This window comes from Colletotrichum phormii, assembly GCF_030913505.1.
Source record: "Colletotrichum phormii strain CBS 102054 chromosome Unknown BDP81scaffold_1, whole genome shotgun sequence".
Taxonomy (NCBI): domain Eukaryota; kingdom Fungi; phylum Ascomycota; class Sordariomycetes; order Glomerellales; family Glomerellaceae; genus Colletotrichum; species Colletotrichum phormii.
In genome coordinates, this window is record NW_026851443.1 from 3,608,743 (window position 1) to 3,630,904 (window position 22,162).

The window sequence follows — 22,162 nt, forward strand, 5'->3', positions numbered from 1 at the left end:
CTCGGTATAAGCCCACTTCGATATCCTTATTAACTAGCTTAATGCGACTTGGACGCGCGCATGCCCCGACTGCTCCGGCACTTCGCCGCTCTTAGCCTTCTTTCAACTTTCAAGGTCACCCTTCAACTGTTCAACGGGCAGGTGGAAAACCCCCCGAAGCTGAACGAAACGGAGAAGTCCATCCTGGTTGAAGCGCGCGCGGAGACGGTCTCCATGCGCCATCTATATAAGATGAAAGCTGTGGCCTCGTTCTACCTCTCCGAAGGTTTAAACACTGTGCCTGAATGGGCGCGCCCACTTTGGGGTTTGCGATTCAGCACAATATCGAATTGTGGCTACCATCACCAATACCACCCCGATGATGTTTGATGAAGTGCGTCCTCTGCATCTCTGATGAGTTCACAACCGACATTGAGCGGCGTGGTAATTTGAGCAGCCCTGCGGCGTCGCATTTTCCTTTTTCGAACACAATTTTCCGCCGCAGGCACGTTGGTTCCTGGCTATTGCCTGATGTTGCTGCACGAACAACCAAAGATCTTTTCACGGGCAACGGGACCAAGACCGTACCACCGTAAGCCGACGCCGTCAGCCAACATCAGGCACGCCGCACAAGAGAGGGGCCGCCGGAGGCTCTCAGGGAGTCAGAGTCCAGACATCGCCGATGGGTGGTGAGCTTGCAAGGATCGTCGGGCTGGGCGTCGCTGCGAGCTGTCAGGGGCAGGACAGGGGTTGACTGCTTGTTTGTTGGAGCAGACGAGTTGTTCATCACAGGGCTCCGGACAGCTCGCATTCGTAAGGTCCAGAATGCTACCATTGGGATCATAGTTCATTACCTCAGCAGCTCATTTCTTCTTCTGGATGGTGATACTTGGTGCGTTGGCGTGGCTGACAGCTCCCCTAGCGTGGCCTCTTGTCTCACAGTCTCAGACACGGAAAGGCTTACTTCAGATTCGCGTCTTCAATGCCGTTTTGTTTTCGTCGTCTTGCGGCTGATGATAGCTGAGATCTGCATCTGCATCTACGAATAGGTATCTCAGTATCCGTACTTCACCGTGAAAAGAAACTTTCGCCCAACCGTCACTGCCCATTCGCCCCTTTATGCTATTCTTGCCTCTCCTCTCGACTCTATTAGCGTCAACTCTTCCTACATATCGTTGATCTTGGCACTCAGGATGCCACGCCATGAGACAGCGGGGCGCAAACGAGCTTGGTCAATGCACAGGCTCAGAGAGAGGACATGATCTGTGCGCTCTGCGAGCAACTCGCTTCTCTATGATGTATGATGAAATTGAAGAATTCTTCTCTCCAACACCTTTCAAGTGCATCGACGATCGGATTAGTGCATTGGTAAAATCTTCAATGCGTCCATTCATTGATTGCTAAAGACATACTGCAGTACAACAGACACACAGAGCACTTGGTATCTCGGCCTTCGATGAAGATATTCGCTGAAAGCACAAGCAAACAAGTACGGATACCGAATACGAAAAGGTATAGGAAACCTGTTTCCACACACTATCGAAACCTAGCGGAACTGCTTTATTTGAGTTCTTGTCAATTGATCATGAATGCTCCCGAGTCCCGTGGGCCGTCTGTCGCACGTCTGCGGTCCGCCAAAAGTATATTCTGCAGAGAGCCCACCCTCTAGAACCACAATAGGAAAGTAGCAAGCAGGGCTATCGTTACTTGTCAATCTCGCAGTTACTTTCGGCCACATGCTTTTGGTTTCCGCTGTTCCCAAGTCGAAAATAAGCTTGATAGCCAAATTAGTTTGGACGCAAGTCATTTTTACTTTTCTTAGTACCCTTCACAACCGTCAAAAACGGTACGGATAGACGTGACAGCTTGCTTGAGGTAAGACTAGGTGGCATCCTCGTTGATTTTGGCAATGTAATCTAATAGTCTCTATAGACTTTTCGACAATGATTAGGATATAAGTATGCGCTCCCTGCCCGCCGAGTATTGCCACACGAACATACGGCCTAAAACAAAGAGAAGATCAACGGTCAATTACGCCAACACCGAGTATGACGCCTAAGGTAAAGACAATGGGCTTTTGTACTATTGTGCCCCTTGCGCCGCGCCCCTGGCAGCCGTTCATGCCAGTAAAGTCCTCACAGCTGAAGCGAACCAACGGCCGGAATATTCAAGAATTATCCTCATCTGGTACGACTGAACCGAGTAAAATTTTGCGCACATCTGCGTCAAAGTTCCGTGTGTCGACGATGTCTCTGTTGGGAGTTAGTAATGATTGCCAACTTGAGAAGAAGATGACCGTCAACTCACAGTCCAGTCTCCTGCTTCAAATCATCATCCAACGCTTTCAACCGAGTCTCCCCGAGTTTGTCAGCAGGGGTGACCGGTTCGTGAGAAAACCGAATGAACTGAATACCGATCCAATTTTGTTGTTCATTGGTTCGTTGAACATGAGTTACCAGTCGTTTGATCGGGCCGTCGACACCACAGAAACTATCTTGGTTCCTGAGATTCCAGTGGCCATTCGTCAACACGTATATGCTGACCGGCTTCTTATTCTGGATAGCCTTGCTGACGACACCGTCCAAACTCGGGCCCATGTTGCATTGTTCTTCACGGAACGCCATTCCCTCGATGCTTTCCTTAAGCTCTGAAGTTCTGGTCGACTGGAGAGGAGGTTCGGATGAGGTGAAATAGACTTCAAAAGTTGAATTTGGGTCAACTCCTCCCTTTTTGAGCAAATAGGAGAGAACTTGGCAACTCGTGGCTACCTTCTTCTGATGGGGCTCCATCGACCTAGAGTCATCCACGAGAAAGATCTTACGAAGCAGACATTAGTTGACGCCAAATAACCAATTATAAAATGCTCTTACCTGATCACGGCCTGTCTCTCCTTTCAACTTCTGAAGGGATGAAGCAAGCTGCGGGAAGGCCTCTAGAGGTTTTCCTTTGAACTTAGACCTCGTGCTTCCCCTACTCCGGAAACTTCCGAATGGCGAACGTGAGCGGTACTTTCCTTCTATGCATACGTTCCAGATGGTTTCCATCGTTAACAATTCATCATTGAGATCTTTGGGAGACATGTGTTCCGGACTCCACTGAGAATGACTTGGAGGAGAGAGATCGAGGCCAGGTCCTCTGTAGGATGGCAGTCTCTCCTGTCGATATGGCAAGTCCTCATTTTGGAAACTATGCGCCGTGGTATCAATGGCGGTGTGTAACCTCGCTGGTTGGTTAGGTGCTCCCATCAACTGAGCTCTGTCATCTGTCGGTGCATTTGCCTGAGCTTCAATATTCAGAGCGTTTGTGACGTCTTCGGCTGGAACAGACTCTAGTGGTCTTTCCCATGTGAAGGATCTGCGGTTGTTTTCGGTTGCTGCATGAGCAGCACCTGGCACCGACAAATGTCGTTCGTGGTTCAACAAACTTCCGGGCCCATGCCTAGGTCGATCGGGTACTGAGTGAACTCTTTGGGGTATTGTTCGGGACTCGGGAAGGCTTCCTGGACCTGTCTCTTCGTGGATTGCATCTGGTGAATGCAACATAATACCGGGAGCGTACTCCGAATCCGATCCGGTGGACTGTGTTGCAACCATCCTGCCGGAAGGATGCCCTTCTGGATGTCGACTGAGTCGGCTCAGCGGGCTGGTTTCCCTCCTCCGAGATGTTGAATGAGGCCTCGAAGACCTGATCAGATCATACTCTGTTTCTTTGTGTGGCTCAACCAGGCTAGGACCGTTCATGATTTTGCTCTTCCATGCAGCATGAAGCTCGAAAGCTTTGAGTCTTTCTCTGGGGTCTGTCATAAGCATGCCTGAAAAGAGAAAATCGCCTACTTCCGAAAACCATTGAGACTCTTCACCGGCGTAGCTGCTTGCTTTCCGATGCCAGTCATCCACTGCGTCCAGAAGACAAGCTCCTATCAAAGCTCCGTCATGAAAGGCGCCCTCATGAACTCCACCTTTCAAAACAGTTGCACGGGTTTCGTTTACTCGATCTTCTTGATATCGGCCACGTCCATATTCTCCCCATCTCGTCCAAACGAGAGCTTCGCTAGCGACAGCACCGAGAGACCAGACATCGCTCTCCCCTCGAATCGAATTCGAGTCGCCTTGATCTCGGCATGCTTCTGGAGCACCTATAAAAGTCTAAGGTTAGATGATTGACAGAGCGGTCATACTATGAAGTGACGCTTACTGTACATCCCATTCCCCCAATTGTCCTCAGCATTCAATTCTAATCCTTGATATCTTGCCCTGTTGATGTGGCCTGTTCCCATGTCTGCGAACTTGAATCTTGCAGCATAAATGTTGTTAGACGAACTTGGACATATGAGAATGTTTTGCGGTCTGATATCTTGATGAGTTCTGCAATTTGAAATATCAGCTTAGGATAGACTTGAAGGCGTATGTTGGCAGTGACAGACCCTCTGAGTATCCAGCTTCCCTTGCCCCCATGGCTTTTTCTAAGGTTGTGAATTGCATCCAGACCGCCCAAAAGGCCCATCAGGCTGTCCCAGAAGATAATTCGGTCTGACTGAGCCAAAGGAGGAGGATATGTTTTGAAGAAAGACTGCAAATTTCCGCCTGGAGCATATTCAAGTATGATCGTCCGTAAACAGGGAATCTCGAATGAGCCATAATACTTGATAATGGAATCATATGATGTAGTCTGGTCGTCGAGCTGCGTGTACATATCTACCTCGTTTTCATAAAGCTGCGTGACCTCCGCATTTACGTCGCGATAAATTTTGAAAACCACGTACTAATAGAACGCTATTAGAGCTGAACCATGTTTTTGATGAGAAGAGAGGTCTTTACCTGCTCAGAAAAGCAATGCGGGTGTAGCTTTACTCGATAAACGCAAACATTGTCGTCTTGGATATTCCCTGAGTGCTCGATACGTTCTTTCGCGATGACAGGAATAATCTGTAAAGGCGGAAGGTGTCTCTTCCGCGGTTTGCCCCCTCCTTCAGTCTTGAATAAGAAGGGGCAGAACTTCCACTGTTCCTTCTGGAACTCCTCGAATAACCTCTTCTCTTCTGAACCTTCTCCCTCGCAATACGCATGGGGTGTGTCTTCCAGTGGCAGAGACGTGTCTTCGACGGACTCTCCTGTGAACAGTGGAATGTGCTGTGGCTGCGACATATAGACGAGGATGGAGAAAACAACGAGGTAATGCGGCTGGATGATGGAAGTAGTGTCTTTGATCCAGTCTTCTCGACCATACAAAACGCGTCTCATGTTATCCTCCGTCCAGAAAGTCTCGAGTGCACGCCGTGGAACAAATGGCACATGCTTGTCCTCGTATGAGTCGTATCCCCTCATGCCGTAGCAATCGTGCTTCTGGACGTACTCATCGACATATCGCCGGAATTCAGCAATCACATCGTCTCGCTTCATGTTCCCGTTGTCTGGCGACAGGTGGTAGGGGGTTCGAGTAGTTATGAACGGGTCAGAATTCCAAGCGAGTCGCTAAGCCACGCATACAAAACTCCAATCTGGACGTGAAGTATGTTCGACAGCAATAGTTGTGAGAGATGCTCAAGATTAAGGTGATTGCTGGTCAAGAGCAAGATGAGCACAAAGAGATGTCGTTGCAAGAACAGCCGGGTTGGAGTTTATTTGGTGTATGAGAAAGGTCAGAAGTTGAGGGAACTGTTTCCACGCAAGCTGCAAGCACGCCCAAGGCGGCTTTTCATTTTGGATGCAAGTGTAAGACCGCTCTGGCGAACTAACGAGGCAACGAGTGGCTGTTAGGCATCGACTCCAGTCAACTTTGGAGCACATTTGTCGCGCCTGCTCTGCTTTTGGAGAACCCGTCCTCTCACCATTGGTCGGGTTTCGTTCGACATTAGCCAGTCCCAGCATCATGAGTCGATCAATAGTTGGCTTGGGCTGTCACACCTGTCATAGGCTGGAGGTGTCACATCTGGTGTGCCTTGCTTATTGCTGAGCGGAAACATCGGCTCCCTGCATGGCTCGGCCATGTTGTATGACATGCAGCTAGCCCGCTTCGAATGTTGGAAATTAGCCCTCACCGGAGACTATGGATCGGGGCAACGACTCTCTTAGCCTCGGACTTATCGAATAGGTAAGAATATTATTTTCAACGTATAGTTTAAATAATATACCAAAGGACCCGAACTCTGTACTCAGAGTATAAAGGGGTCTGTACTACTACAGACTGTCTTATATTCTAGCATAGGCGTGTAAAGTCGCCCCATTGCTCATCTTCCTTTCAGCTTTGTACCAAGTCTGCGTGATGCATTAAACCACAAATACATACCAGCCTGTAACTTCTTTCCGTATCGTTACCATATATGCGTACAACAAGATTATCCCCAGCCCTTAACGTCTCCGTCTAGCGCTTCTCCTCAGTCGTACACACATGAATAACCAGCCGCCAATGGTGGCCGCAGTCAAAGGACCGCAAAAGCTCAAAAACAGTATCAAGTTATCACGCTTCCAAACAAACGGCTCTGCCATGTCCTCTGTCTTGTCTTCGTTCCAATGCAACACTCCACTCTGGAAGAAGGTCTGCCATCGCGTCAGAGGTTCATATTAGGCTGGCAAGACTCGGGTAAGCAGTTCTTACTGCAACGAAGGTGGCCGGCAGAAAAATCAGTGTCGCAATTGTGATGACATGCATCGACGTTGTTTCCTTCAAGGTCTTGTCCGTAATTACTTGCATCTGCTTCGTGTTCTCGTGAGCTATTTCGGCGAACCAATTGCCGATATAATTTGTGCGTTGCTGGAGTAATCGCTCGTACTTTGCGGTTTCATGTTAGCTTAGGAACGTCTTCTATCATGCTGCTCATGGAGGCATGCAGTAGGTATGCTTACCAGCTGTATACTCTGATTGAGGGTGATGACCAAACAACGCATTTGCTGCAGTCGTGTTTCCAATCTCCTCACAATAGATTGGACCTCTTTGATGAAGTTGTTGATAGGTCTTTCACATGCAACTTTCCCGCGAAACTCAGTGGCTGCGATCTGGCTGTAAAAGTCGCAGATGTCACCAAGGACACCAATGTCAAGTTCTAGAGCTAGAGAAGCTCGATGAATGATTTCAGAGTGCTTGTGCAAGGTTTGCATGTCTTTGAACCGGAACTGGTTGAGAATTTCCCACGTATCTGGTTGGGGCGGCTGTGGACTTGTGTCCGTTGTCCACGTATTAGTAGGGTATTGGCCACCAAGCTCCGGGTCCGCCATTTTGGACTTCTCTTGCCTGAGCCAAGAGCTGAGAATTGAAGATGTCCCGTTTGTCATTCGGGATAACATCGACATCTTGTTCTTCTCGGAATCAATAGTGGTGGCTAGAGTGCCAGGCACTGATTGACTTTGCGAGTACATAGTCGGGTTGCGGGAGTCTCTCAAAGGCTTTGGGTATGCGCTCAAACAGTTGGACTCTCTGCCAATGAGGTCATCGACGATCGCTTTGCTGGCTGGTGTTACAATCGTTCGAATTCCTGCCTCGGTCTCGTTGATAAACTGTCGCCAATTCTCATCGCACCAGGATAAGTAAACCAAGTGAATAGCCAGTGATGCCTGAAGATAGAGAGAAACATCTCCATCTGGTGTTTCAGTCTTTTCTGGAATCCTGAGAAGAGGGCTTGTTTTCTTTATTCGATCTTCGAAAGTATCGTCTGCCTTGATGGTAAACCAAAAGGCCCTTCCGGTTTCCACATCAAAGCAGTGATAGTTCGCAACTTGACGAATCTGCCAGTCCCAGACGCCATTACCACTTTCAGAAGATTCGACGGAGCGAAGAAGATAAGACAACTGAATTTCACGACCGGAACGGCCAAGCCTGGGAAGCTCCGGGAGGCCTTCAGTGGGGCAGTTGAGTGTGTCACTGCCTTTGAATTGGGCCAGGCAGAGATCGAGAGGCTCACTTTGTCGTCCAAAGGCATGTACCGGCTCCAAAAAAGAGGTATTGACTTGGTGATAGGAACAGATGAGCTTGAACATGTCCATAGAGCAACTCAACGGCGATCTCGAGTTCTCTGCGCCAACAAAACTTCTCATGGCTTGTCAGAAATTGCGCCTTGAATGTCAGAGGGTCAAATACTGTAGCTTACACATGGCGAACGTGTGGATCTTGGCCACCACGATTGAGATGCAACCAAAGGGAGTCCATGTCCCAAATTACTTCTTCCTCATCAGGGAACTCTACTGGCATCAGGTCAACGCCCTAGAAAAGTGTAGGTATTCGTTCCTTACGATTTCTTCTTCCAGTTTCCCAGAATGTTATCACAGATGCCGCACGATCAAACAAACAGCATTCCCTCTCTTGGAGGATTTCGTATTGCCGTTCCCCGTAAAGAGCTTCATGAGGTTGTTGTTTTCCGAGCTGTACTTGAGGATATTGACTGGAATCACGGCAAAGCTCCATGAAACGATCGTACGCGTCATGTGTCTGCATCTTGAAAGCTTTTCGTCTCGATACCCCGAGGTCAGATGTAGGATCCGGACAAAACGTCAGAAAAGGGCTAGTACAACTTAGGAGATTCTTGATTATTCTGAGGACGCGCGCTGCCTCAGACCGATCATGAGGAAGACAGTTGACATTTAAGTTAGAGAGGTAATATTTACATTTCCGGCCGGGTGGCGGGGTTACTGAAGGTCACCAGATTCTTACTGGCAGCGTGTGTGGTTTGCCTTGCAGACCTCCTCAAACACCGCCCCGTCTTTGCACATTAGCAGGACCGGGCTCATGCAGAATTCTGCTTTAGGTAACGTGGTAGATATCGATTACTGAAAATACCTCTGCTTATGACCCCAAACACACACCTCCGCTTCCTAGGCCATTGTACTCCCAGCGTGAAGTCTCAATGTAGTACGAGCAAGGAACATGTTGTGTGTCCAACTTCTACCTCCATGCTTGATCTGGTCCCCCATCCTAACCTGACCTCGATTTCTTCTTCTTCTTAGGTATCACCAGGTGCTGGACATTGCTCTTCAAATTGCTATGGTCAGTTTAGAGCGGCATTAGGGCTTGGTATACGGGTTTACCTGAGTGATTGTTATTGCGGCCGTTATCACATAGTCGCCGTCCTTGGACTGCCCAGGGTCAGCTCTATTCTTTCTGCTCCTATCTATCCCCCTCATTTCTCTACCTCTCTCCCTCTAATCTTTGTCTTTGTCCCTGTTTTCCTCTAAGTCTCTTCCTACCCGTAACCGTGTATTTCCACGTGTACTTTCGTACATGCCTCTCTTTCCTTATATATTGGTTGAAGGAAAAAGCTTAAATACTTACTGTGAGGTGAAAGTTGCCGGTGCCTAGATAACTCTGGAGCCAAGCCTCAAGGGCATCTCGTCGAATTCTGTACCCATTGATGGTCGAGACTATCATTGCGCAATCGATTCGATGATCCCATGTGGGGGTCGGTACAACAGAGGAACAATAACAGCGAGGCAAATTTTGAGGAAAGGCGAGAGCTGAGCCCCAGAATTAAGTGTTGATTTGCCTCGATTATCAGGGTCGGAGACTGACCACATCGCCACCAGCCCGTATCAACAGGCTATGCCAGGGGACCCAAAATCCCACATGCCGGCTGTTCCCCGCAGGACGTGACCTCACATATATAACGACCTAATTGGTCGCCTGATTTCTCACCGGCCATGATCGGGCGCATCGGTTCGGTCGTCTTGGAGCTGGTTGGATGTCAGACAAAACCCCGCTTCAGCAGGCTGGCACGGCTGGTCAGCGTTGTCATGCACGGCACTTCTGCCTGCATCACTTGTCTCACCGACGGGTTGTGTGATAATACCTACTGCATCTGACTGGCGTCCAATCAAGCAGATCGTTCAAGTACACCTCCGCCATCGAGGGCTTGGTTCGGACTGGTCCTAGCCCCTCGTCCAGTGTGTCAGCTTCGTGTAATGGATGCCTTGCCGCAAGCGACAGGCTCTCGTAACTAAGTCGAACCGCCTTTCAAGATAGCCTGCTCATGTAGAGTAGTACAGCGTACCAGATTATTTTAAGGAAGGGAGATGAAAACGACTTTGAAGAATCGGAAGTTCCTACCTTAGAATTGAGGGCAACTTGAACTACCCCCGAGAAAATTGATAGTGTGGAAAGGTGGTGAAACATTAGTAGAGCTGGTTGACTCTGAAACAATCTGATATCTCATCAAGATAGTACCTGGGTGTTGACTAGTTGTGGGCAGTTAGTGGATTAATGATAATGATGTATGATGGTTTTTTAACCTCTCAGTACTTCTATTTTTCAACACTATGCAACCCTAGATTCCTAATCTTTTACTACTGAGCTAATTCACAAGCGAGCACACGAACAAGCCTGTGCACATTGATGTATTTCTTCCAGCTTGGTGGCCGCACAATCAAGTCATCTGTTGTCCCAAAACCCGATCTGTCTAACATCGATTGTGCCCAATCCTTGATCTCATCGAGGAAGTCCAGAGACCCCAAAGATCTGCTTCTATCAAGGTCAATATCACAATGGTAGAAATCACTGAACCTGCGGTCACCGCCGTCAAAACACTGAGAAAGCCGAGCACCAGGCTTCAGGCAGAGACCATAGTCTATGAGATAGATTTGCGCCCTCCCGTCATCATCCGCGTCGTCCAAGGCTGTTAAGAAGCAACCTCTGATATTTTCCTAGTCCATCATAGAAAACACCGATTCTCTAATCGAATTGAACATTCATGAGTAGTCGTACTCGAAGACAATGCCCCGGGTTCCCAGGGTTCCCAGGAAGTCGCAACCAAAGGATTCGAGAGGGAAGCGAAGTGGCCTTGGTATGACCGCTTCCTTGTCTTTCCAAAGCTGATAGCAGAGGAGTTCGCAGTTGAAGGTCACGGCAGACGCCCGTCCATCAGTTTTGAGTTGACAAGTTTGACTGGTGAATGAATCTGTGGCGTCGGCGGAGCTGCTGTCCGAATCTGGCATCTCTCGTAATGTTTGACTACCAGAAGTCTTGACCGTCTTGTCTTCGGATTTACTGCGAGCACAGTCTTTGATGGCCTGCTTCAACACTGTTTGAGACTCCTTACACGCCAGCCAAATGCTAGCATCAACGAAATGCATTGAAGGTGTACCGTGCATCGAGAATTGTTTGCAATTGCTGGGCGCATGCTCTGGGTATTCGACGAGTTTTGAGGACTCCGTAGTGTGCTCAAATATTTCTAGGAGGGCAGCCTCTTTCTCCAAAGTATGCGGGAGCTTGGCAAACAGTGGTTGCCCCTTCATGTCTAGCTGATAAAGAGCTTGTTTCCAGATGAGAAGACGCAATTCCAGAGGTAGGTGTGGGAACTTGTGGAATATGCCAGCTAAGTTGGGTGTCCTTGACGGTATCATGGCACTGGTTTCTGGTGACATCGAATGGGATTCCATACTCTACAGTTGCTTCATTGTTTCTGTGGTGTTGAGTTGGGGAGATAAGGGTGGATTTCTTCTTAAAATGATGTTTTATCTTTGATTCATTTGCGCATGTGTAAGTAAAGTAAGAGCTGTAAGAAAACACACGACGTAAGATACTTCAGTTATTTATACAGGTCCTCACCAAGTACCTTGAGAATCGCGGGTGGCGGACCAAAGTGGATTATGGACTGATACCACGGATTTCGCTAATCTTATTGTTCATGGACCGTCACTGAAATCAGACTGTGGGCAGCATTTGGAATGTAGCAAGAGTTTCTGCGGTTGTGTCCGAGTGATTAGCTTGTGGTAAGTTCATGTAACTATGGGTTTGAGAGGTAAAATCGAAGGCAACTGAGAGAATTAGCGCATGAGCTTTCGAACACCGAGCCGATTCGTCGCACTTTTGGAGCCACTGATGGCCCATCATGTAAGGTGGATAGTATGTGTCGGAACGGCAAGGCTGATAAGGAGCAATGGGCAGGTATCGTGGGCTGGCTGGCGCCTGCCCTGGGCGAAGTGGGACAGCCGGCTTAGTCATCACGGCCGGTTAAGGTGGGGCAACCACCCAGGCCGTCCCCACCTACTTCGATCGGCCCCTGCCCACAATGTAAATAGGAAGAAGAACAATAGCAATTATCACGGACATCGACGTGATTGTTGCCGAAGATACACCCTTATGAGGAAATGTATCACGCCTGTGATACCAACAGTATGTGATGACGAGGGTTACCGAGAGATAATTCTTCCAGTCGTGGATAAAGGCCAGATAGGATTTCTGACTTCAAAGGACCGGAAGTGGTGATAAAAAGCTCCTCCTCCAGGCAGGGAGAAAGTAGACTTTGACACGTTCGTTGGGAGGGCAGTCCCAGACCTCATGCAGGCTGATGTTGCAAGACAATACAAATTTGGTCAAGCACATCTCTTGGAACTCCGCCCGATATTCGGGACACCTTGCTTTTGGTATCTCGATCCATGCTGGCTGTGCACTGTGTAATCTAAATATAGGGGATGCGGGACTATGGTGCCCACTGATGCTACGGTCTACCAGTGAACGACAGATCATTGAATCGTGATATGTGACAGTGCAAACCTCGATTGTGTTAGGGGTCTGCTCCACCACGTGGCATTACGGGCGTACGATCGACATTGGACGATGGGCAGATAATGCAGCTTCACATGCAAAGTAATCGACCCATAAGTCAGTCGGACCGTACGTCTCTGCTGTAGCGAATCCGAGAAGCCATAAGGGCGGCTTTCCGTAGTGTTCAATTATTTGCCTATCGATCCGCTAGCATCGTCTTTTCAATATGCATAGATTCAAAGTGTTCCCCTGCCCATCACAACCTACTCCGCGTTGACACATGGGCTGGTATCGTAAAACTCATATCCGGAATCATTATCCCTTGACTTGTTATCAAGACTTTATCATCGCCCAGAAGCCAGTTTGCAAGATCCGTCCAAAGGGACTTCGGACTCGCAAGAGCGGAAAGCACCATCCGAAGTTTCCAGTCGAGAGACACAGAGGATCCATGATCTTGGACGGTCCGGGCTCAGTCTGGCCATGGCGTGATCGTCTCAACTCGTCCCGGCGGCAATCTCTGATCCTCCCCTCGGAAAGCAATGACTGATAGCTGTTCGGGCCGTCCACGCAAATCTTCTGACAGCTGGATGTTCGAGAATCACGTGCAATGTTTGAGAGGAGTGCTGCATAGTAGTGCGTTGTTCGTGGATCTGCCGCAGGTTCTGAAACAAACCCTTTTTATAGGCCCACCTGTCATGGTTTGAACCTTTTTCTAACCATTGATCAGACAAGTTGAGATTTCCATGACACAGGATTGCTCCTCTTTGAACTTTCAACTTTGACTCGAATTCTCCAAAAGTCTGCTTTCCATCGTCAAAGGGGAGGCATTTACTGCCCACACAGTAGAGTTGGCTGGTGGATATGTCTAAGCCGAACTGTTGGGGCGGTGTTTCTGAGTTCAACTGAGCTGGTTTTGTTTGGTGTGATGTGGTTTCGGGACACGGCACACCCCTGCCATGGTTACGGGTCCCTAGATTTGGAAATACGGGCATTGTGGCCATGCATCTCGAGCACACAGACTCTGAGATACCTTGCTTACGTTGCCTCATTGAGTCTGGGCTGAAAGTTGTCCTGTTCAAGGTTCGAGCATCGGCTTCCCAAAGTTGTCAATACCGACACCTCAATGGGGGACAAAGTCGATTTCCTCCCATACAACTTGAAAAGTACCCTTTTCAACCACTCTCACCATAACCACTGCCCCTTTTGATTTAAAAATTTCGTAATATATACAGTAAAGTATACTCTCTTATACAGTATTTTTTTGAAATATTAATTTCTGTCGTGGTGCTGGCGATAATCGTGGTAAAAAGTACTTGTGAGATGTCGAGCGGAAATCCATTTTGTCCTCCACTTGCCCCTCTCGACATCAGTCGGTCGTCCAGTGACATAGAACCTAAGTTCTATGAGAGGTCATGGCCATCACAGCGGTGCGTCAATTTAGAGTTAGTGGAGTGCTCTGACTCGACAATGGCACGGCTATGGGGATTACACAGCGTGCGGCATCAGGGCTTCATGGAAGTCCACATGTTCGAACGGGGTGTTTCTGATTCCAGATTCGATCAAAGGTTGATGTTGATGGCAAAACAATGAAATTGGTGTGTCGGTATCTAACAGTTTGAATGAGAGGCTCATGAGTTGGAAGGCCTCATTCCAATGTTGTGTCCCAAATGAAAGAACAATGCTTGGACCGTCTCGCATCGCGGGGTCCTGTTTTAGTTTTTTGAACGCCTGTGTATCACACCCGTCCCGGCCGTTGGATATGCTTCCTCGCCCTAGACTGCGCAGATTGCTCGCTTCTCGCTCGTCTCTTTCTAATTTCTCTCATCTTTGGTCGTTAAAAGTGTTATGCGTCAATCATCTGTGTAGTTGCCCTAGTTCTTCACCCTTGAGTCCCGAGCCGGCCGGCTGGCCCGCTCGACCCGGCGATCGCCGTGGGTGGGCCGGGGGGTGGAGGAACCCCATCGCTCGGCCTCGGAAAGAAGACCATCTTTAATGGAAGCGCCTCTTTTTGATGCCTGGAATGGTAGAATGTGAGACCATAGAAGGCTGACGGTAGTTCAAAAGCTTTCACATACTGCGCAGAGATGACATCTATCGCCAAAGCGGGAGACTGTGTTGTGGCAGTGGATGGAGCCCTGTGAAGAGTCACGTGAGCCAGCTGATCGCGCTATCTCGCGATCTTAGAGAAGACGTACGTAGTAGTTGGAGCAGTAGTAACCCATTATGATGATTGTGTAAATGTGTGAAGCTTCGGAGGAGCAAAGATGTCAAGAGTTGAACTGGTGCGCGTGTGCGAGGGAGTAGAGTGGATCTCGAATGTTCGAAGGGATGGACCAGCCTGGGTACGATTGGAGATTGAGCAAATCTTTCTGATGTTCGCGGGACGTCAAAGAATGCCAAGTCGCTTGAGCACTTGGAACGAGATGGAGGAGAAGGACTTGGGAGAAACTTATACATGCCCCAAACGCCACCGCCGCCCAGACGCCGGCAATGGAGAAGGTCCATTAATAACACACACGCTCTTGGATAGTCCGGCAAGTTTCTCTGCGGCAGCAGAGCAGGTAGCAGGCCACTGCCACTTGGCTCGCTTTGCGTCGTCCGCCTCAACGAAACGAAACAAGCCTCGGAGACCGTGACACCTGTCCAGGGCTGCCCCCTTCAGGAGCTCCCAGTCGGCTTGTGGCCCGACAGGCAAGCAGAACTAAGCCTAAAAATCATCCGACGAAATAGCTTTCACTGTGTCATACAGGGGGGATGGAGGGGATGGCCGGACCAACTTTCGTGAAAGAGCTGTAGGCACCGCCTTGGACACCATGTGTAGCAAAGGGCGAAAAGAGGGGACGGTGTTGAAGCCCTGCGGGCCAAGTGCTACGCTGTGCTGGGCATTGGGCCAAAGTTTCTGCTTGGTCAGTGCTTCTCCGGCACGGTTCCCAGCTTTCCGGGAACCCAGCGTGCCCCCTTCCCCTTGGCCCCTTTGTTAGTTGTTGCTGCGTGTTCCTACTTCCTAGTTCTTAGCTGATGCTGTTGGGGTCCGTCTAGTTTGAGGGAGAGAGCGCTTGTTTGTGTTTGTGGCAGGCTGTGGGGCTTGTCTCTTGACGACGGGCAGCGACCCGACTCACGACGTCTAACATTGGCGGCTCAAGACGACGAGAAACAAGTAGGCAGGACAGTACCAAGACACAAGACGTGCCACTGCTAGGGAGGTTTGCGGGGAACATCGCTGGGCGTGGCTGGTGGTAGTTGGGGGCGAAGGGCGTTTGCTAGGCGTGCTTGGTTTCAGATGAGACCGAAGTGCAGAGTATGGCACACAAAGTAGGGACGGAGTGGCTCAGGAGGGTACGTGTACGGTCTCTTGGAGAGCGGGTCCGCTCGCATGTGCGGCATACTCAGATCAAGCGTATGTACGGATATGCTATTTGTGGTGATGACAGTTGGTGTTCCGGGGGAAACAACGGCAGGTTGAGCCTTGCTTGAGGTTGATGGAGAACGGGGGACCCTCTCCCCGGCGACGGGTTATGCGGATGGAGCTGGTCGAGACCGTTCGGAGGGGTTCCACGTCAGCAGTCCAATAGTGTTGAGTCAAGATAGGGCTATAAACTCCAAGAAGGATTGGCAGAACTGTGGTTTGATGATCTCATTCATAATACGGGTCAGGTCTCTAAAGCATGGAACAAAGGAGACTTTAGGGGCCGGAGGAGACTAGATCAAGACCAGATAATATGCCACGGGTACCTTACTTCACCCTTCCTAGCAAGCCGATAGACCGATGCGGGCCGCTACGGCGCCTCAAGGCGGCGGCTACTATCTTGGAGTTCAGGTGGCAGGCCTTGTGAATGGCCAATGGATTCGAGTGTCGATGAGGATAACGAGTGTGTCTATATATGCTTATGAAAGTTGAGGAGAGAGGTATGAAAGTGTATTGAATGGATATATGTTCAATTCATCGAGTGAGTGAACGATTGAGTGAGTATCCGTGAGTCGGCGCAGGATGACTAAGCGAGCCAGCGATGCCAGCTGATAATGGTTATGTAATAACTCCGGCCCGAGTAAATGACATAGCAAGGCGCGGCACGTGCGATGAGGCTAAGGCAGGTGGGGCCCCTGGATCCGAGCTCAAACTCTCCTGGGAGCTCCGGGAAACTTTCAGCGTATGGATCGAGTTCCTTCTCTTGGTGATTTTCGCATCATCCTAATCCAAGGTCAGACCACTTTGTGCTGCACATCCGCGACGAACAATTGAAGCCACTGGCGAAACCCACGATACACACATTGACCAAGAAAACACCTCCGCCGAACGCCAATCGGTCCGAGCCCCATCCACCAAGACACCAATTGGACGTCTGACTACATCGCGTCATCATCTCTTCTCGATAGGCATCACTCAACATGGCCGTCTTCGACAGCAAAAAGTTCCAGTCCTCGGCGGCTACCAACACCTTCGCTGCCAAATACCGGGCGCAGATGGCCAAGAGGCCGTTCCTCCTCTTTGGCTTGCCTTTCGTGGCCGTCATGGTAGCTGGTTCGTTCGTCTTGACGCCAGCTACAGCGATCCGCTACGAAAAGTACGATAGAAGGGTACGACAGGTTACCAAGGATGAGGAGTTGAACATGCGTCGGTCAGCGCGAAAGGTTGACATGAAGGAAGAATACTACGCAAGTCCTCATTCTGAAGCAACTCGGCGGGTTGCAAGAAAAGAAGACGTGTATGGAGTAGGGCTAACGGAAGATAATAGCGACTTGCGGCCAAGGACATCGACAACTGGGAGCAGAAACGTGTCAAGCGATTCGCCGGCGAACACGACGGCATCATTGGCGAGTAGAGAAGCCATCGCGATGAGCGTTGCATCTCGATCGACTGAAGGACTATGGTGCGTTGGCTCAACTTCGAAATGCCAGGCTCGTCAACATGCGTGCATCGAGATGGGATGAAGAAACGCGTTCGAAGAACTCAATCAAGAGAGTTTGTTTTCCTTCAATCGCGGTCACGATCATTGCGGCCAACTCCTTCGCTTAGAGTCTCAGTCCAAGCAAGAACGCGACCGCGGAAAGGCGCTTGTTGTGGCAGAATTGTTGACGCAAGAATGTGCACATCTTCATCTCGGCAGCGTCTGGCCTTGATCAATGCGCACAAAAACAATCAGCCACTTCGTGCCCAATCCCCCAAGCCACCAAGGGTTCAAGACTAGCTAGGCGTCGCCTTCAACGTCACTTCCGAACCCCGTTGTCAATCATTATCTGGCAGGTCTCATGCGGCCGCCATAGCGGCCGTGGAACGGGACGGGAGGCATGCACAAGAAGATCCCTATTAGGGGGAAGGCGTCGGACCGTTGTTATTGGGACAACCAAGATGCACAACATCAGGGCGGCTCTCCTTGGGCGCTTGCACGCGGGATGACGCACCCGCGGGTCGATCTGGGGTGGCCGCAGTGAGCGCGGCCACTCCCTATCGAGTGTACGAACGTGAAACATCTGTCTTGATCCTATCAGAGACACGATTGAGAAACTTGGGAACTTGGAAGGAAGTTTGATGTTATTGTCAATCTGTGTCTGGGTACGGGTGAAGCAAGCCCCTATGCACCGGGAAGAGTCCCTTGATAGCCTCACAACGCGCTACACGCTAGGGCACATTCCAGACGGAGGCTGACGCTCAAGTTTAACATCATACATGTAAAGCAAGTCTCAATCGATATCGACTAGTAGCATGGGAATACCAACTTTTGGGTCATTAAACGTTCTTCGGCATATAACTGAGTGACCACATATTCAATGCACAAGACAGCAGTGCCTGCCCTGCGTCCTCTGGCCATCGGAAGCCACGGCTTGGATCTAACGACGACAGTGAATGGGTGAGGCCCCATCACGATCTAGGTGCTGTTGTTTTGACCGAACTGCCGGTGAAATGCAACGGTTTCCTTGTCGCACGCATCAACATCAGCCTCTGCCGAAACAAGCTGTCAATCAAGCCACTGCCCTAGTGTGGGAGGCGTGGCCGTTCCGTTTCAAAACGTCTTCGTGTTCTCATCGGTCGATCAAGTCGCACCATGAATCCAAGAGAGAGGAGAAAAAAAAAACCCCCGGATAGAAACAGTCGCACAAGTAACCCAAGAGCTAGTGGCGAACATGTCACAGAAAGATTCAGGAGGCCGGCGTCTCAAGACGGAGTACCGCGGACGAGGGAAACCATAGAAGAAGTCTTGTCGATCGGGATCGACGGGGCATTGCCATGCCGTCACTTCGTTCCCACCACCGCCCCATAGTAGAGCCCGGCAGCATGGTCCTGATGGGGGTTGCGGGCCATTTTCTCAACTTTTCTGATGGGAACGAGAGCACGACATTCTGGCTCGGTGAATTCCAAAGGGCTGACTGACTGCACGAGGTGTGCGGGAGAGCGTTTGTGGGACGAACTAGTTCACGGTCTGGCAGCTTATCGTACGGCGCCCGCGGAACGAAAAAATTCGTGTTCGTGGTAATAATAGTCATCAAGTAGCTCTAACTGTCATCGAGTAGCCTGGTTGAGTCATCAAATAGCCCGACTGTATTCTTGGATCGAAACCCCCCGTTGATACGGGATCCCGTTGGCCGAAGCGAATGGAAGTTCTTTGTGGCGCATTACCGCCTTCAGTGAGACTAACATGACGATAACGCTTACGATTCGTTTGCGTGGATTGCTGACGCAAGGCTGTACTCTGACCATAGTAGCGTGGCTTGAGGGAAGCCGAACAATCTTCTATTTCTGGGCATCATCACGATACGATGCGTGGAGTGAGTCGAGGGATCCGCTGGAGAAGTCTCCACTCGAAACTCCGGGTATAGCACGTCCAAGGGATTTTTTTTCTTTCTTTTTTGGCCCGGCGCTTGTTAGAGATGATTTCGTGTCTTTTCTTCCCTTGCAACGCCCTTCCGATTCAACGGAAACACACACAGTCCGAGTCTGAGCATCACCAAGTGGGACTTCTTGGCGAGACGGTCAGAAAAACTCCTAATAGACGGGCGGTGGGGGAGGAAATGGCGAGATATGGAAAGGGAGGTTGAAAGATAATCTGACGATTGGGGGAGGAGGAACGCTGGGCTGAAGAAAGAGGGTGTGCGCGATGAGACGGGCTGGTGGACTTGGCTCAGTATGCAACCTGGGAACCTCCAATAGACGATTGAGAATGGCTTCTTGGGGCTTTCTTGGACACCACCACCACACCGAGACCGGTTTTGACAAGATAGCAAATTACAAGATTGTGATGTGAAAGAAGAGCAGCCACTCCCTGGATTCCTCTTGGATGGGCTTTTGCACTCGACCAACATGATCGTGAGATCGAGATGGAAGTGTGTGCTGTGACCTCCTCGGGATTCCTCCGGACCTAGTAATCTCAACCTATCGAAATCTATTGAACGGTTCTTGGAAGTTGGAGTTCATCACGATGGAGGGGAAAGACATCAGCTGAGCTGCGAACTTGCTAGGATGATGGATCCCGGTTGTGGGTTGTGGACTTTGTGGTTGAAGCTAGCCAAAATTCTGCCCAGGGATGGTAATGAGGAAGTGCACCCTTTTTCCTGGGGGAAAGCTGCTTGATCAGCTGGAAGTGAGGGGTCAAGACCGGATGGCGTCGGATGCTGTGCCCGGGAGGGCGTGGGGAAATCCTACCGAAGGCCGAACGGTGGTGTATGGAAACAAAAGAATCCCGACGAAGGCTTTGCCAACAATAGAAGGTGAGGATGGAAGGAACAGGGTAAGTGAAACGGATGAGCTGTCAAAATGTGAGATTCACTGCGGATGAAGGACATTGCATGCAGGATATGCGATGACAGTTGGCAGCGGCGGTTGCAAGAAATGCGCATATGACGAACTCATCCACCATCTCGTTCTCAGCTCACCCATCATGCGAACAGCGGCTGTTACCGACCCGTTTTCTGGAAAAGACCGCATTCTGCATTTCTGATATCTGACCGCTTCTTTCATCACGCAAAAGAGAAAGAGCGGAAATCTCGTCCGTTCAAAACTAGTGTGACAAGTTATCAACGGATCTCTGCATCGTTTGCCTTTAGCTGCAGGAACACGATGAAGATGCCGACCGTTCGCGGCTTAGTCTCTAGCTTCCTTGGCTCCATCTCAGGCACCATCACATCAGACCAGAAACTTGCGTGATAAGTGCAGTTGCTTTCCGCAGTACAGCGGATGTACTACCAAGAGGAGAAAAGTCACGAGGAGTGTGTGTGTGTGTGTGTGTGTGTGTGTGTGTGTGTGTGAGTTTGGTGTGTCCCTTTTTTTGCCATCCGCCGCCGCGCCAATCCTAAAGAGGCTGAGACGAGTGTCCATCGCACTTAAAAAAACATCTCGAGATTCGTCCACTCAGCAGCTGCGGCAGTGGCTTGTTGTTCTTTTCCCATCTCCTCCCAGTGCCTCCCTCCCTTTTCCCACTTCCGTTCACGCTAGGCGGCAGCGTTTTGCAGCGTTTTGCAGCGTTTTGCACTCTTTGGGTATGGTTCAGGTGGGATCGTCAACGTCTGGGGGGAAGGAGGGGGGGGGGGGGTTTAGATCAGGATCAGATCAGGCGTGTCCTGCTGAACGATCGCGGTCATGGTATCGGGGTTCGTCAGCAGCGTTTATCTTTCCGAGGCAAGGGAGAGAAAGCTGGAAGGTGAGTGAATGGTTGTTGAAGGACGGATGAGGGTGGTGCCCCTGTCTCGGTCCGACATCGCGTTTCTCTGAACTTTTCTGAAGGGGGAAACTCACGGCCGTTGATGATCACCCGTAACCGCATGGCATAGCATTGGCGATGGGGTCAGATAGGCAAAAAAGGGTCCCCCGATGCACGATGCGGGATGGAAGCGAGGGCATCACGCAGCCGACTCCGCAGAACAAGTTGCAAGAAAATTCCCAGGATCAAGCAACTCAAAAGCACAACTGGGGATTCGAAGCGGTGGGCAAAAAGAATCAAGGAGTGTTCCAAGGCGATCAGTGGTCATCGCAGGAGCGCCTGCGCTGCTGATCAGCCACACCAGCACGACCAGGAACCACTTGATCGGTGATCTTCACTAGCCGATTGGTTGTCAATTCATCATTCTCGGAATCAGCTTCTGGCTGGCTGACAGGGCCTCTTCAGGCTTCATCCCACTTCCTTGTCGTGCTTGTGTGACTGTTTGAGGATGGGTAATGTTGCAGACGAGCTGGAGAAGCAACGCCACACATGCACATACACCCCACCTCCCCTCCCGTCGGTGTAGGTGTGCGTCCAAGGGCCCCGAGATATCAATGTTGGATGGCGACGGGTAATTGGCTGCGTGGCCATGCATGCCTCTCCGGCAGGGACGGGATCAAAAATCAGGTGTTCACGACATACTGCTGTGGTCGTACGTGTAAAGTGCAAGACACCACCACCCAGGGGAATCGGCAACGCGAAACAAGAAGAAGAGAGTTGCTGTGCGTCCGGAGAATATACTCTGCATACCTACGCAAGCGGGATCACAAGAAAAGTGTGTCAAGGCGAAGTGAAAGTTACGGGAGGACGCAAGCTGCCCCGTCTCTTTCTATCCATGTCTTGAGAAAGTCGAGGTGAGTCGCCAAAATGTCTCTGTTGTCGTCGTCTCGGGTACCGTCAGACGGGTTCCCCTTGTGCCCTTGGCCCCCTTCAAAGTTTACAGGTTCACCGGGAGAGACATTATCGCGATCAGCATCGAAGATTGCAATTGCAAGAAATATGAAACACACGGCCTCGCGCCTGTGGGA

The 22,162-nt window shown here is 50.2% G+C and overlaps 6 protein-coding genes across 6 annotated transcripts; 2 read left to right on the top strand and 4 right to left on the bottom strand.

Annotated features, from left to right (window-relative positions):
• On the top strand, positions 1-482 carry BDP81DRAFT_16315 (uncharacterized protein). Its single transcript, XM_060582063.1, has one exon. The coding sequence runs from the start codon at positions 61-63 to the stop codon at positions 367-369; it is 309 nt and encodes a 102-aa protein (XP_060452199.1). The 5' UTR covers positions 1-60; the 3' UTR covers positions 370-482.
• Positions 483-1,811: 1,329 nt separating this feature from the next.
• BDP81DRAFT_414289 (uncharacterized protein) lies at positions 1,812-5,548 on the bottom strand. Its single transcript, XM_060589348.1, has 7 exons — positions 4,797-5,548; positions 4,403-4,740; positions 4,174-4,343; positions 2,850-4,114; positions 2,287-2,795; positions 1,912-2,231; positions 1,812-1,854 (listed from the first exon to the last, which is right to left on the bottom strand). Exons 1-6 carry the CDS (start codon positions 5,376-5,378, stop codon positions 2,147-2,149), a joined length of 2,949 nt encoding a protein of 982 aa, XP_060452200.1. The 5' UTR covers positions 5,379-5,548; the 3' UTR covers positions 1,812-1,854; positions 1,912-2,146.
• Positions 5,549-6,078: 530 nt separating this feature from the next.
• On the bottom strand, positions 6,079-8,501 carry BDP81DRAFT_414292 (uncharacterized protein). Its single transcript, XM_060589349.1, has 5 exons — positions 8,202-8,501; positions 8,060-8,150; positions 6,822-7,998; positions 6,574-6,747; positions 6,079-6,515 (listed from the first exon to the last, which is right to left on the bottom strand). Exons 1-5 carry the CDS (start codon positions 8,401-8,403, stop codon positions 6,327-6,329), a joined length of 1,833 nt encoding a protein of 610 aa, XP_060452201.1. The 5' UTR covers positions 8,404-8,501; the 3' UTR covers positions 6,079-6,326.
• A 1,687-nt stretch (positions 8,502-10,188) lies between these two features.
• Positions 10,189-11,730, bottom strand: BDP81DRAFT_414296 (uncharacterized protein). Its single transcript, XM_060589350.1, has one exon. The coding sequence runs from the start codon at positions 11,334-11,336 to the stop codon at positions 10,647-10,649; it is 690 nt and encodes a 229-aa protein (XP_060452202.1). The 5' UTR covers positions 11,337-11,730; the 3' UTR covers positions 10,189-10,646.
• Positions 11,731-14,315: 2,585 nt separating this feature from the next.
• On the bottom strand, positions 14,316-14,666 carry BDP81DRAFT_305929 (uncharacterized protein; the record flags this gene model as incomplete). The annotated part of the gene is made up of 3 exons (XM_060583224.1): positions 14,316-14,459; positions 14,520-14,579; positions 14,640-14,666. The coding sequence occupies 3 exons, from the start codon at positions 14,664-14,666 to the stop codon at positions 14,316-14,318; spliced, it is 231 nt and encodes a 76-aa protein (XP_060452203.1).
• Positions 14,667-16,830: 2,164 nt separating this feature from the next.
• On the top strand, positions 16,831-17,264 carry BDP81DRAFT_456864 (cytochrome c oxidase assembly protein cox-16; the record flags this gene model as incomplete). Its single annotated transcript, XM_060593219.1, has 2 exons — positions 16,831-17,097; positions 17,178-17,264. 2 exons carry the CDS (start codon positions 16,831-16,833, stop codon positions 17,262-17,264), a joined length of 354 nt encoding a protein of 117 aa, XP_060452204.1.
• Positions 17,265-22,162: the final 4,898 nt, after the last annotated feature.

Excerpts from the sequence above, each read along its gene's own strand:
- BDP81DRAFT_16315 (XM_060582063.1), top strand. The coding sequence starts at position 61 with ATGCCCCGACTGCTCCGGCACTTCGCCGCTCTTAGCCTTCTTTCAACT.
- BDP81DRAFT_414289 (XM_060589348.1), bottom strand. The coding sequence starts at position 5,378 with ATGAAGCGAGACGATGTGATTGCTGAATTCCGGCGATATGTCGATGAG. Across the intron at positions 4,741-4,796 it reads CGCATTGCTTTTCTGAGCAG|TACGTGGTTTTCAAAATTTA; the intron begins GTAAAGACCTCT and ends GCGTTCTATTAG. Across the intron at positions 4,115-4,173 it reads TTGGGGGAATGGGATGTACA|GTGCTCCAGAAGCATGCCGA; the intron begins GTAAGCGTCACT and ends AGACTTTTATAG.
- BDP81DRAFT_414292 (XM_060589349.1), bottom strand. The coding sequence starts at position 8,403 with ATGCAGACACATGACGCGTACGATCGTTTCATGGAGCTTTGCCGTGAT. Across the intron at positions 7,999-8,059 it reads GATCCACACGTTCGCCATGT|TTTTGTTGGCGCAGAGAACT; the intron begins GTAAGCTACAGT and ends AGCCATGAGAAG. Across the intron at positions 6,516-6,573 it reads TGCCGGCCACCTTCGTTGCA|ACCTTCTTCCAGAGTGGAGT; the intron begins GTAAGAACTGCT and ends ACGCGATGGCAG.
- BDP81DRAFT_414296 (XM_060589350.1), bottom strand. The coding sequence starts at position 11,336 with ATGGAATCCCATTCGATGTCACCAGAAACCAGTGCCATGATACCGTCA.